General features: G+C 34.8%; 2 protein-coding genes across 2 annotated transcripts; both read right to left on the bottom strand.

Moving 5' to 3' along the window:
* Positions 1 to 1,603: 1,603 nt before the first annotated feature.
* LOC147407735 (damage-control phosphatase At2g17340-like) lies at positions 1,604 to 9,924 on the bottom strand. Its single transcript, XM_086436456.1, has 12 exons — positions 9,491 to 9,924; positions 8,698 to 8,763; positions 6,813 to 6,879; positions 6,596 to 6,664; positions 6,336 to 6,476; positions 5,462 to 5,590; positions 4,655 to 4,741; positions 3,210 to 3,284; positions 3,046 to 3,123; positions 2,843 to 2,920; positions 2,135 to 2,197; positions 1,604 to 1,995 (listed from the first exon to the last, which is right to left on the bottom strand). Exons 1-12 carry the CDS (start codon positions 9,658 to 9,660, stop codon positions 1,912 to 1,914), a joined length of 1,107 nt encoding a protein of 368 aa, XP_086292582.1. The 5' UTR covers positions 9,661 to 9,924; the 3' UTR covers positions 1,604 to 1,911.
* Positions 9,925 to 11,874: 1,950 nt separating this feature from the next.
* LOC147407734 (putative inorganic phosphate transporter 1-9) lies at positions 11,875 to 14,987 on the bottom strand. Its single transcript, XM_086436455.1, has 2 exons — positions 14,094 to 14,987; positions 11,875 to 12,975 (listed from the first exon to the last, which is right to left on the bottom strand). Exons 1-2 carry the CDS (start codon positions 14,780 to 14,782, stop codon positions 12,081 to 12,083), a joined length of 1,584 nt encoding a protein of 527 aa, XP_086292581.1. The 5' UTR covers positions 14,783 to 14,987; the 3' UTR covers positions 11,875 to 12,080.
* Positions 14,988 to 15,665: the final 678 nt, after the last annotated feature.

The raw sequence follows: 15,665 nt of genomic DNA, 5'->3' as shown, positions 1-15,665 counted from the left end.
CAGGAGATGGCTGGTGTTGCCATGGTTTGATGTCTGAGTCTCACTTGTGGATGAGATAAACCATTTACCTCGATTTACATTTATTTATCAGAATACATTTACATATTTTATAATTATAATTATAAAATAAGGTAGAATATAAAAGAGTTGATCTGCAGTGACTTCATATCGCACTTTTTGACATGAAAGTGGATAGGAACCATAGATGTTTTTTCACTTGTATCTCGATGAAAAGCATCTATGGTTCCCATACACTTTCACGTCAAGAAGTGCGATATGAGATTCTAGCCTGAAGTCACTTCAGCTTTATTCAATATAAAATCATTAGTCACAAGATTTGTTTATTTAAATCATAAAAAAACAACTATTTTAATAAAATTACAAAATCATGGTTGAGTCGACCAAGTTTTACTGACTCGGCTAAAATTTCCAAAATGTCATCATTTGAAAACACCCTTTAAATCCATCTCGTTAGTGAACAAGATCAAGATGACTCAGACAAGTCTCCAACAAGATTTGAAACCAAAGCTGCTGCTTAAGTTACTTATTAATATTGACTTAGTATACATAAAAAATAATAAAACTAAATAAAAACATATGAACTCTGTTAACAGGAAAATAGATGAGGATACATCATTATCTCAAGTTTCTAAAGACATTATAAGAAATCATCACTTTAATAAATATGATTTGATAATTAAATAAACACATACAATAATAGACAGCACTATACAGATTCACCTGTGGACAATATTTTTTTTAACCAAAATCAACTCAGCGAAAGACATCATTGTGAAATATTTAAAAAAGAAAAAGAAAAAACAGAACTTTTAAGCAAAGGAAAGTCCAAATTTGGTGAACATGTGGCCTAAAAAAATATTAATGCTACCACCTTAAGATATCATGTAACACTTTCTCGGTCCATTGATCTCAATGCGCCTTTGACCCTCCTCTTGGTGGACCCATTTTGACCGCATGAACCACTAGTCCATCTCTTGATAGGCCATATAGGTCTAAGAAAAATTTATAATTTTCTTTTTGATTGGTAAGCCTGATTTTAATGAATTCAGTGACTCGTGCTGTCGGAAAGAAAAAATTATTAAATGTTAAAGAGAAAACTTCTCTTACAACAATTTCTCGATGAAAAGTATCATCTGAAGTTTTGGGGACAACATAAAAACTATCCTAAAGAGTCTTTTTGATTGCACAGAAAAATAGGGTAGAATCTTATTTTTCATGGAAAATCACATTTTTCATGTGTTTTGATTAGTTGTCAATGAAAAATGAATTTCCAACTTCATTAAAAAAAAAAAAAAAAAAAAAACTCAAATGAAATCCACCGCAATATCCATCCAAAAAAAAACCCCTTAATCTCCCCTCTCATCCTTATTCATCATCTTCTTCCCCTTCATAACTACCACCACAGCCACCCTCCCCATCGCCTCATCACCACTGCTTTCTCTCTCTCTCTCTCTCTCTCCAATTTTTTTTCCCTGTTGTTGATCACGTTGCAATCAAACAATGGAATTTAATTTTCTTAACTTTATTCATTTTCCCATGGATTTCAAATTTCATGTAAAATGATTTTCCATGCAAACAAACAGACCAAAAATTTCTATTTTCGTTCTCTGACAAGTCTTCAAGAGCCTATAAAAAACTATGCTCTTCATGTAACATTTTGCTGAAAAGTTTTCCGGAATTTTTTTTAGGTGTAACAAAATGAAGCCCCGCAAGGCAACAATATTGTTGCCAAGAAAGTGCTCCATTATCCTTTATTACAAGGAGCAAAGACTTCTGATGATGCTCATGTTTCAGGGTTTAAATGAAAAGATCAAGCAAAAATATTACAGTGCAGATGATGCTTATATGTGAAATAAATGAGATAAAAATAATTACGGACAAGAAGGTGCCTCAACCATTCAAAACTTCATTGTATTTGAAGACGCAATCATAGAGCCTCCCTCCCAAGAACTGGGCAACCTCTGGATGCTTCACCTGTAAAGAGAAGAGGTAACCAAGAAAAAACAACAATAAAATTAAAACATTAAATTAACTAAAATGTACATATTTTTTTAATAAAAGTAGAAAAGAAAATAACAATAAAAAATGGGAGTCGACTATTTAAAGCAATTACCATTCCAATCTTGAGGGAATCACATTTAAATTGAGCATACAGATTTGTCTCAATTCCTCGACCCTGCAAGAAGAAAAAAAAACAAAGATGGGATTTGAACATTTGGGAAATTTCAAACAATTTAACATTGAATTAGTTAGTTCAACTAGGTTCATCCACAGAGCTGAGGTGCCTTGGATGCCATTTCCAATTTTTAGATCTTAGCCTGAATTGATAAAATTGTCCAAGTAAACATTGAAATGGGAAATTAATCAAATAAAAAATATTTATTTGAGGATTTGATAAAAATTCCGTTTTCACAGTAATTTTTTTTTCTGCTCTAAACTAGCCAATGTGCTAAAGGAAGAGTTGAAACATGCAAATCTAACAAATGTGCTAAAGACAGAACTTGAGCCTAATTGTCACTTAGCTAATCCGAAACCAAGAAATATCATTATATATTAAATGCTCACAAGATATTTCAAAAATTTCTAAACTTACTGAAGCTTTATGTTCTTCAGTATCTCTTTTTGTAATTTCAGACAATTTACTTTCAAAAACTACTTAATAAGTACCAACCTATCACTTCATTCTACCTTTGGTGCCTGGCTGATTCAATTCTGACTCACATTTCTGAAGATGAATTTGCATAAAACAAACCCCGTAGCATCACCAGTCAAATACAGTTAATATTTCTACCTATACCAATCAGTAGGATAATTAACTTACCATTCCTTCCACAACAACTAGTTCGGCATCACTTGCCAGATATGCAAGCTCTTGTGACACTCTTGAAAGGTCGATGACCTGTAGACAAGTTGATTTGAAAAGGAAACGGAGATCCATTAGCACAGGAATATATAACTATCACGGGTTCAAAGAGACCACCACCTACATAGTGATGACTCAGAACAGTGATGCCATTTTCTTACCGGCAAATCGTTACCAGAATTAGCGATCAGAAGATTGGAAGTATCAACACCCATGAGCTGCCCATTTTCATCCTTCAACTGAAACATCCACTGGAAACGTAAGGATAAACTACTACATAATAATTGTAAAAGAAAATTAAGAAAAAAAAAAAAAATTCTGCCACCTTTGAAATAATCTCTATTAGCTCGGGATATGTCACGTCATTAATAGAAGGCAAATCATTGGCTGCCAAAACAACCTGCATCAACCCTGAATATATAAACAAATGGTAATTGGCATAATCTTTTTTTATAATTGTAATTAGCAAAAGCTCACTTGTAACATGAGCATCATAGTCTGAACATGGGTCCAATTCCACCTATGGAAACCCTATATTTGACATGTCGGTAATCTTTTTCCATTGCTTGTTATGCCCATCCTATCTCCAATAGTATCTCCACCTAGTCAGGCAAGATCACATGTTGCATGGAGATGAAAGGAGTAGGCAACAACTTGCGGATAAGGGTGTCAATAGATACCAGTTTAACCAGAAACAAATGGTAATGAATATTTTGTTTCTAGCTACTATTTATATATTTTAATATGATTTTCAACATATATCAGCTTATTTAAACTAGTTCTTCATACTTTGCATGTTTACTATAGTATTTAGAAGTAGAAATATAGACAAGTCGTGATATCAAGTTTGTCGGGGTCAGTATATCTAAGTTTTGTATTTGGTGTCAAAAACCAACACACATGCCCATGTCTTTGTTTCATAGGTCGATAGGTCATGCATAGTAGGACAACCAATTTTCATTGCAATTTTGAAGCTTTAAAGATGTGGAAGAGCATGGGGGATTTTTTTTCTCCTTGGGCCTTAATCATTGTCAATTGTTTCCTTGTTTGCTATTTTGATTTTCAAAATTTTCTTCCTCTTTTGTAGTGTACTTCCCTTACAGCAATTCTTCTTCCCTCTAATTACCATATACATTGTGTTATAGCCTACATGGAGAGGAATACTCCCTAATTTTAAACTTCCCTCTTTTCAAACAAAAAGGGATCTAGACAGTTGAGGTTAATGACTGAAAAAGATGCATTAGAATCTGCCTCCTAAAAATAGAAGAGTATAGACTACCACCTAAAACACTACAAAGACAAGACCTCCAGAAATGATCAAATAAAAACACTAAAAATTAATTAAAAATCTTGAAATTCTTAACTAAATAATCAATATCTATCAATGAAAGCTCCATCCAAACAATGTGGTTGAAAGCTTTCATAAATTCTTCAGTGGCACTTTTAAAGTTGAGGGTGGCCTTTCTTGTGTGATCACTCACAAAAATAGAAGAGCAGAATGAATGTGGGGCACAACTAAAATATCGGATCATCTTTATTATTAGAAACAGGGTAGTTTTTCATACATTAATATTATGAGAAAAAACACACAGCAAGGTGTAAAACATGCTACATTGTTCACATGGATGTTTTTGTAAATTCTTTTTTTTAATAGTATTAAAGTATTACATTAGAAGAAGCTTCAAAATCCCCTAACAGAAGCAAAACTTGTTGTCTCAGAATTAGACGTTCAGGTTTCTTGTAGAAAATTAGCTATCATAAATTGCAAACCTGTGTACCACGTCGAAGCAACTCTCTTGCAAAGGGCAAAATACCCAAGATGATATCTGCACCGGAATTGTCGACAAAAATGACAGCCTGTCATAATAAACAAATGAAATGATTGGTGCATGTCATAGTAACCAAGTTTGGATTCAGCAGGGGGTCAGTTTGATTTAATTCACATAAATCTAGGAAATTTTCAGGGATTATACAAACTAGTTTGCCCATGCCCCTACAACATGGCCATCCTCTTTGAGATTAAGAGGGTAAAAGAGGAAAGAAAATAAAGTTGGACGGGTATTACTGGAAAATGGGAGAAGAGGAAAGAAAATATAGTTGAATGGGTATTATTAGAAAAGGAAAGATGAAACATAATAAAGTTGGGGGTATTCTTGAAAAAGGGAAAAGAGAAAAGGTAAAACTTTTCTTCGAGATACTTTTTATGGGGTATAAAGATTGAGATAAAGGAGGGGCGACAACCATCCTGTTTTATTATATAGATTATGTTTTTGGGTTTCTACACAAAACCCGTCAACTGCAACCTCCCTAAAAACCCCATCTTGTGCTTGACATTTGAAGGTTGAAGAAACTGGGGGTTAATCGGAAAATCACTGATTAATTCATTGATACTCCTATTTAATCGGCTGGTCCCTTATATTGAGAAGTGTTTCGAAATTTCAAAAAAAATACTGAATTTTGTGATAGTGACTGCACGCCAATTAAAAAAACAAGATATAAGATCTTTTAAATATATACAAACTCTGCAAGAAGGTAAAAAGTATTATATTAGTTAAAATTAAAGCAAATAGTACTTACCTTTTTCCAAGATTTCCTACTCATTTTCAAATTAAAAGTGTCCAAGTCATCAATAACCCAAGGTCGAGGAAGAAGATTCTGACAACTGGCCAGAAAAGACATTCCATCCTTCGCAAAAACCTCAGCAAGCTTCAAGAAATGGAAATGTAAAGTAAATCCTACTAGGAAAGAAAAATTGTCTAAATGTTAAGTCATACAACTGTGAGATTCTACAATAAGATAAGAATGCTAGATCCCAAAATTACAAAGCATAGAACTTTCATAGTGCTGACAATTATGAACTTACTTTGCATGTGTTCGAAAAGGAAGAATTAGCAGATTCACTTGCCAAATGTCTCACATCACTGAGATCCAGAACACAATCTTGGACCAAAGCTTCAAGGCATTGCCTTTAAGTATGTAGTGTTGTATGATGCATACAAGTCATGAAGAGAAGCAATTGTTTCGTGTTTCTTTTTTTCATTTTAGATAAGCAAGAGAAGCAACTGTTCAAAGGGGAAAGAACACACTTCACATGAAGGGTGCTCATAATCTGACCGCACCATGGTGTGGTAAGATTTAGTTTTAAGATTTAAATATTCAACATTGCATGATTTCAATATACAGAGTGGTTCACCTTATTTCTATTTTGATATTTAATTTTTCCATATCGTAATGCAATTTTTAATAATAAACATAATGTCAATTAGCAGATAGTTGAGCTAGCAAATCATCAGGAAAGTTCCCTAGAATATTAATACTATCCATAATGGGAAACCTTATTGACAAGGTGACTTGATTTTCTTGCCGTGTTAATGTCCAGATGTCAACATAACAAGAAATGTAATGAATATCCGTAGATTTTCATATAGTTGGCAATAAGGACTTGGTTTACCTGTGCAGAACCCAAATCAAATATGTTCCCCGCAAATATTCCCCTAACCAAATTCTCAACACGCTTGCTGCCATCTTCAATGGCATCATTTAGCCGAACCACATCTCCAAATAGTGATATAGCTTTAGCATTCTCTTCATCCTAGTGCATTTTAATGCAAAATAAATAAAAATGACTCTTGATCAGAAATAGAGAAATAAAAACTGGACGTTGTTGGTACACAAGAGATTTAAAATCCATAAATGAAGACTGAAACTTGCCTTGACTTTCTTGAATATATCTTTGAATCCTAATTCTCTAAGGACTTGCTCACGGAGCCGACAAAGAAGCTAGAATTATCCAAGAAAAAACAAAATTTTCAGTATCTGCATCATAAAATGCTCTGAAATACTAAACAAAGAAGTGATCACCATGTGCAAACAGTAGGGAGATAAAGAAGAAAGTAGGAAGGATGGTTTCTTATGCAAGTCGACTTACAATGCAATCAGGAGGCCCACCATGACTTTCAGGATCTTTCTTTAAGTCCTCCAATAACTCTGTGTACCTTCCCAGACATTACACACATAAGCACAATATAATCAGAAGATTTGATACTAAACTCTCCACTTTAGTTGATCAGGCATGATTACAGGATACAAGCTTGCATGGAACCCGCGTATGAGCCTTGGTTACCAATTCCATGATATATAACCAAAGTCTTACTCTTGGATTCCACCTTATATTGATATCATTTTGATGAATACCAATGGGTCTCTGGAGGTGAATGACAGTGGTCATGGAGCCATTTCTAGAATGCTTGAAGGAAGCCCAATAATGGTGTATACAGATGACTGGATGTATTGTCTTTATGTGTATTGTTCAACAGGCATTATGTTCTTTTCTGGGATTTTTTCTGGTCAAGTCTGATTTGCATATTTGCTTCTTCTTTTTTCTTTTTCTCTTTTTTTCTTTTTTTCTTTTTTTCTTTTTTCCTTTTTTGAAGTTTGCAAATAGTTACTAGTGATTTACCTTGTAATGACTAGGTGATATGGTAATACCATAAAATAGTTGACCTCAAGTATCTTAGGTAAGACTTAGATGATGATGAAGGAAAAGGGAGAAAATGGTTAAGTGCCAACTTAGCTAAGTTGGTAAGACGTGTGGAGTGGTGTTCCCACATCCTAGGTTCAAACCACCTTGAAACCACCTTCACCTTGCTAACCAATAATCCTTTACCTATGAAAAATAATAATAATAATAACCCTCACATCCGATGACCCACAATTAAATGTATGTTTTAGATAAAAAGCGTTGAATAGACGATCGTGCCTCCAAACCTAAGTCATCCACCCCCCCCCCCCCCAATTGATCATGCCTTACCATGTCAATCACGGTCAATTCAATTGGCTTACACATGGACTGATTCATTTTGCACCATCTACGCAAATCTTGGTGGGAAAAAAACTTTGCCCACCCAGCCCTTGGGAAATGCATTTTCATGCATTGGCGCAAAGACAATCATTTTCACCTTTCTTCTCTATCCTCTTATTCCCCCTCTACATAATGGACGAATAAAAATAGATGGTTTTCAATTTCTTATGTTCATCCTTTAATATGAATTCTTAATGTTATCTTTTTGTATTTAATTCATAGCGCCCATTTTCTTGAGAAAGCATTTCTTAGCAATCATAACGACCCTTGGGTTTTTACCAAGGAATCACAAAAACTTGAAAATAAAAAGGTACAAAAAAAAAACATATATGAATAGAAAAACTAGACATTTGATATACTGTTAGAAACAAATTTCATGAACATCTCATTTTTCCTGCATGAATCTAAGTCCCCTCAAGAAAATGAAGTTTTCTTAATTTTTATAAATACGGAAAAACGAGAATTTCCAGTGACCCCAAATATTTGGGTTAAAGCTTTGATGATGATGAGCAAAAGGTAAGATTTTGAAGTGCCTGAGACTTGTATAAGAATTCATTTAATTTACAATAGCTAACAAATAAATTGCCAAGTGACCCAGCTAAATAAGCCATAGTTCATCATTGTTAATGGGTCTCACACTGAAATGGAAATTTTAGTTTGACAGATAACCTATGAGAACCCTCCCATAAGACCTAATTATACACATTGTCATCAAGTTGAAGGGGGCATTCAACTTGTATCAATTGAATTTTGGATCAACTTAGAAAATTTATGGATAATGTGTATTTTAGGGCATTAGTAAAAGGGCACATTCTCTATCCTTACTCCTTGGGGTGAAAAGATAAACTTTAGATTCATATTGAGTACGTCATGTTACCAGATGTAAAATTAAAACACGAACTATCACAAAGGTAAAAATTATGATGCATTAATGCAAAAATTATGTAGGTACCTTTGAGCAAATTTTTCAGCCTTAGCAGGAGCATCAGCAACTGTAGTGTCAGTTTCCGCTCGTTGCCTAAATCAAAATCAAATATGCAAAGTAACATGAATCCAGAACAAAGTTGCATAACACACTATTAATATCACCATTTGCATAGCATTTTGATGAGGGCATCATTGGAGCCACTTATTTCTCTATGGTCTCACCAACCCAAACATCAAACACGAATCCTCATGACTTTTTGTTGGTTTTCGAGGCATGAGACACATCCCAATATATAAAATAAAACGAATCATGTTCCTCCATTCACTCTGTCCAAAGCCAAGTCAAGACCCTAAACACCAAGTTTTGTGATCTTGAATTTTCTATTCCAGATGATTTTCCCGTGATGAGCTATTAGCAGAAATTAAGAAAATATCTAAAATCCTCAAGAACCCTAAAACAATGAAAGATGTCCACAACCGAGTAAAGAGGTTGATATATGATACTAGAATCTAAGTTTCTGCACTAAACTGGATATGACTTTAGGTTTCTCAAATCCGAGTTTTCTGTAAAATTGCCAAGAAATGCAGCTCCAGTAAACGAACAGAAGCAACATTACCATAAGCTACTAACCAAGATCAATTTTTTATAAAGCTACAGACTCAAAATGCTCCATTTGAAGCCCCAAAACCCCCAAAAAAATATATAATTAATCACGAATCATCAAAACAACATAAGACAAAAAAGAAAAAGACACAAATCACGAAACATAGACTAATTTAACAACAGAGAACCTTATAAATCGATCAAGAACACAAACCTGAAAGATGGAACTGAGTTTAAAAAGAGATCGATCCAAGAGACCTCGGTTGGCGTCGCTTTTCGAGGATTATCGGATGGGAATCTGTACGGAATCGTACAAGCTCTGTAGTTCGATTCGATCGGAGTCATTAACAGTGGAAAGGGCACCAGCTCCGAAGCGCTCTCCATGATCCTTCCTTCTCTGTCTTTTTTCGGTAATTTTCTGTTCTTCTATTTCGACTCGAAAGCTCCAGAATCCAGAATGATCTCTGCTGAACCAATGAGAGAGAGAGACAGAGAGGGAAGACTGAAGAGGGACACTATTAAAAGACCGTGCACGTAAACAAACGATGGAAATCTCCACAGAATACGTTTTTCTTGGCAATAAACCGCGAAAAAGAAAAAGTTTATTTCAATGGAGTCAGATTGTCAGAAAGATGATACACGGCACCTTTGTGTTTCACACAAAAAAAAAGGCATTCGTTGCCCCCACTCATGGGAAAATATACTAAATTGCCACGCCATCTCTGGCAACGCCACACCAAATCATGTGCAATGCTTTTGGTGACAACTTATATCAATTGAATTGGTGAAACATTAATAAAACTGGTGTGACAATAATAACCATCATTTTTAAAATACCTAAAAAAAAATTTATGAACATCTTAATAGGTGTTGGGTGACACTTCTAAAATCTGAATGAAGGTTTTACACCTTTAAAATTCAGACTCGAAAGTTTCAATATATATCATTAGTTTTATTTTAGATTTCAAAATCGAAATCCAAAAGTTTTAAACTAACAAAGGAGGGCGTTGGATGAATCCAGAAGTTTTGAACTAGAAAACAGACCTCAAAAATGTTACCAAATATGTTCTTATTAAACTTTTTTACTTCTTAATACACTTCATTCCCTTTCAATTATTCTTCACAATTATTCAAATTGTTGTAATCACAATTCAAATCATTAATAAGAGATTAACTTTTGCTTCAATTGTCGAGATCAATGATTATAAAAATGTTGATCTTGATATCTCGACAATCAACAATTCATATCATTGATAATTTGAATATTGATCTTAAATATTTGAATTACCATTTTATCGAGATGAGGAACATTAGGAAAGAAGAAGAAAAATACAAACATGGAGGTTAAGATACCACCCAAAAATGCTGGGTGCATTCAGAAACAGGTCCCTCCTCCATCGTCTATTATGTAGTTTTCCCTTCTAAAAATGTAACTCACTTTAAAAAGTGGAAAATTTTGACTAGATACACATCAGCCACGTACCAACTGCGTGCATTCATCATTATTCTTTCATTTTTATAAAGCAGGGTGTATTTGTGATTGGGGGTGGGGGAGGGGGTGGGGGTCAACGAGCATGAGTTAAAGTAAAATACCGAATTTCACATATGGCAAGCTTACAAATTAAATTGGTTTTGAATGTTTCAATGACCATCAATACTCCCATTAATTTTCAAACTTAAATGAATTACAAGTTCGAAGGACTTAGGGACCAAAACATAATCAGTACTGGCAAATCCATGTAGTAGGGTGAATTGGTGATTTTGGAGAGAGTGCCACTTTAAAGCTACTTTGCCCATTTCTAAGTTTTTGAAGAAATAACAGTTAAGGCAAAATTTTAAAGCTTTAATTAAGTTGCCTTTATTATTTTTTAAAATTCTAGCTATAGCCATCTAACATTTTGGTGAATATTTGAATCATCCGTTCATTTTCAAACTTTTGACATCGACGCTTATAAGTCTTCTTAGAAAAGTGAAAATTAACCAAAATATTTTTGTCTTTCTAAACAAGATTGGATTTTTTTTTAGTAGATGATAAAACTTTGAGTAGAAAAATCAAGAATCTTATGTTCTAGCCCCTTCGTTGGCCACTCACTGACTAACCTAGCATGTGTGGCTTGTAGCCATACTAATTGGGTCTACGGGTCTGGATACCCCGTCATAATATATATATAATGGGTTGGGTTCCGAGTACACACATATCTACAACGTGTTTTTTCCTAGTGGCTAAGATGATCTCTATGATGAGGAGATCATCCTCACCAAAAATCAGTTCAATCCTAAATTTTAAACCTCGTCAAAAGTGATTTATAAAAAATAGACGGTCCACAATTCTTCAACTCATAAATATGGGATTAGAAATTTTAGAATTAGCTGATTTTTGGTGGGGATGATCTCCTCGTCATAGAGATCATCCTCACCAAAAATCAGCTCAATCAAAAAATTTTAACCCACATAGGACAAAACATGTTGTAGATATATGAGTAGATATCTGTGTATACGGATCCTAATCTTATATATATATTTTGTTAAATAAATTAAAAGTAATTTATCATAAAAGTTGAAGAACAAGAAGTTAATGGTATCTCAAATATTCACCAATCCTATTCTTGTATATATAATTTACAACTAGCCGAGATGTAATGGCCCTAGTATGCAATGAAAGCATTATGATGAGAATTACAATATCATCAAGGGCTTGCGACGAAACGACATTATATTAACTTACTACTGGAAACACGAATTCATACACAGAAAAAGAAGAATAAGTGTGGTGGAGTAGTCAACTTTCTTCCTTTTAATTAACCTTAAGCAGCAACAACTGCATTGAGAGAGGCATGATGAGACCTTCTTCGAGTTGAACCATTGAAACATCTCAAGAAACATAACTCACTACTTTCGTCATCATTCTCATTTTCCTCTAACGACCTTCCCTTAGTTTCACGTGTCAAGAAATAAGTCAAAATCATCCCTAAAACACAAACTCCACCAAGAATCACTAATGCATTTCTCATCGCATGCCCTTTGTATTTATCTTCATTTTTCTGAGAAGCCCAAAGAAAACCAACTGATCCTATGATAGCCCCGATCTTTCCAGCCGCACCCGAGATCCCATGACAGGTGGACCGAAATCGAGCAGGAAACAGTTCGGCTGGCACGATAAATGTGGTCGTGTTTGGCCCGAAATTGGAGAAGAAGAAGATGAGACCATAGAGAACTAAGAAGCCCGTATTGGTATGATTGTCCCAATAACTATAGTAAGGGATTCCAATCGCGAAAAGGCAAATGGCCATGAAGAAAAAGCCCATGATTTGGATTTTGACTCTTCCGATCCGATCGATGAAGAACACCGTGGCCCAGTATCCGGGAATTGTGGCACAAATTGCCATAATAGCTTGAAATTTGGCAATATTGAAGGCCTCCCGATATGCAGATATTGGGTGTTTGTTGAGTTGTTTCTTGTAAATGTGAGATTGGAATAAGTTGGTACTATAGAATACAATATCGACGAGGAACCATGTTGAAGCACATGCAAAGAGATCACGTCCGTGGTAACGAAGGAATTGCTTGGAAATTATTCCATAAGATGGTGGCATTGGCACGGTTTCGAAATCTTCTGTGATCTGATTCACTGATACTTCTAGCACTTTCTCCATATCCTTGATCGCTTGAGGGATATTTTGTTCCACCAAAGCTGTGTATCTGCAAAAAAAATTGGAGAAATACTATACATTGAGCGTGGCCTATACAATTTCATTGTGGGCCATATTAACAGGTCCATGGATGGGTTGTAAGCCCATGATAAAAATTTCTGAAGTCCACCCAAGGATGGGATAATTATGAGGAATATTTTTAATTTTTTGAATTGGGCCTAAACAAACTTTAAGAAGCCCCATCCCAAGCAACTATCCCATACATTCACATCCATTTTAACTAAACTAATCCAATGATGTTCTTTGAGTAGTCAACAAAAAATAAAGTCAATCCCTTGACTGATCCAATCAAAAATATGCTTACCCAAACACACTTAAGCCCTAAACTTTAACACATGCTTTTAAAACTAAAGATACATTAAATTTGAACCGATCCATTGAATTTCAAAACTCCATACTGTATAAATTCTTAATACCTATGTTTATCAGTCAACTTGAGTCAAACCATTCTATCAAAAACATATGATCCTATCAAATCATTATCCCTAAAAACATGAGATATATGAAAAGATCACCAAATATATTAAAGGCATCAAACAAGAAGCAGTTGATATACGCTCTCATACGCGCTCTAATGTGGCATGTGCTAGAATCATAGATTTTTTCCTCGACAACAACACATATTTATGGGGATGTGTAGTTGTGTATCCCGAGGAAAAGAGATATGTGTTTCTAGTTCATGCCAGGTCAAGGAGTGTATGCCAGAGGGGGCATCATAAAATTGCGACTCTTTTGAAAATTGTCGAGATAAGGAGATCAATCAGAGCTTAAAAAAGTGAAAAGGATGATTTTTTATTAAAGAAGGCCTATTCTAGGATCCAAAGAAGATTGGATAATCCAACAAACTGCTGAGATGGAAGGAAAATTGACTGGTTTAGATTTTCTAGGGATCAGTCCCAATTGAGAATCTCTTATAAATATTTTCTCATCTCAGCTGTCCATGGGACACAATATTATTCAATTAGAAAAATACATTAGAGTCAAATGGTAGTTATGTATGAATTTCAAATCATATCTGAACAGATACAGGTCAACTAACTTTATAGCAGATCCCATAGCACCGCATCATACGGCACCAATTATTGATGATGAATCAAACGTACGTACCTTGCCGTTTCTGGCATCTTCATCCGCCAATAATACGTCATAGAAGCAGGAATCGCACCGAACATCAAAATCAATCGCCACACCAAATCAGCCTCCTCGGGCGTAGAACCACCACGGTTTGATTCTTTTGATCGATGTCTGAAAGTCTCACAAAACAACATAGTAACAGCCGAGCTACTTACAATCCCCAAACCTTGCATCGAGAACACCGCAGCTATAAACGAACCACGTGTCATCTTATTAGCAAACTCGGACATAATCGTAGCTGAAATAGGGTAATCCCCTCCAATCCCAACACCAAGCAAGAATCGAAAGAAACAAAGACTTGTTATAACGCATTTATGGGTTCGACAAATCGAAAATCCACAACCAATAGAACTTGAGATCATAAGCATAAGTGAGAAGCCATAGATTCGTCTTCGACCGAACCGATCACCCAACAGACCGAACACGAGTTTTCCAATTACGGTCCCTAATAGGGCTATTGCTACCGAGATTGAAGTCACGGATGGTGGCATCACACCGTTGTTCTTGTCGTAGTAGATACGACCGATCAATTTCATGACGGGTGGGATGCAGAAGAGATCGTAGGCGTCCGTAAAGAGGCCCATGCCAGCGATTATGATGGCTTTGAAGTGGTAATATTGGGTTCTTGCTGTATCTAGTGCTGATAAAACCTTAAGTGCCATTTGTGAAATTTTGGTGGAAGAATTAGAGGAGCAGAGAGATATATAGTACTAGTTGTTCTTAATTGATGATTGGGCCGACTTGTTTTTAAGGCTTAAGTTAAGAAGAAGACTTGGGGGAAGCTGAGTCATGGAGGAGGCATTGGAGTAGTAATAGAAGACTTTGACTGTAGGGAGCCTGGACTCGTGGAAGATTCGTATCAGGTCGTTATGAATCTACGATCGTTCTGTCTTTTTTTATATATTTGATTCGTATCAGGTCGTTATGAATCTACGATCGTTCTGTCTTTTTTTATATATTTTCCATATGGAAAACAAAGACTTTTTATCTAGTTTTTCTTCCACTAATGAAATTATGTGGGACCATGGTCTCAAAACTCGTCTAAGATCGTGACGTATTGTCCCGAGTCGTCTCAGTATCAGGCATGGACAAGACGGACAGACAAGTCAATGCATCGGGTGAGATTTAAACCCCACATTCATTTTTCTCATTGTTAAACAAGACGTCTCAAATATATCGAAAAACTCATCCAAGACATGTGAAATCGAGTTTTAAAACCATGTGTGGGACTCATGATTTTAAAACTCAGTATACTAAGTTGACTCGTATGTATCATCATGACATCTTTTAACAAAGTTTATAATTATTTAATGATATATTTATATTTAAATAGTTATAGTTTTTATAAAATAAGGTGAATTAGAAGATTAATGACAATACTATTAAATAATTAATACGTCCTTGTAAGACTATGATTCATAAATTTAATTTATTTATAACAATATTAATAATCTAATTAAATATTAATCGAGGGAATCTAGAAGTCAATGTACATTAACGAAAATTAAACTCTATCAAGCAAGGAATTACCAATTATATTTTGTT

Source organism: Akebia trifoliata, chromosome 3 (genome assembly GCF_017979445.1).
Source record: "Akebia trifoliata isolate Shusen 1 chromosome 3, ASM1797944v1, whole genome shotgun sequence".
In the NCBI taxonomy this organism is placed as follows: domain Eukaryota; kingdom Viridiplantae; phylum Streptophyta; class Magnoliopsida; order Ranunculales; family Lardizabalaceae; genus Akebia; species Akebia trifoliata.
The sequence above is the reverse complement of the archived record's forward strand: the minus strand, read 5'-3'. Positions and strand labels throughout refer to the sequence as shown.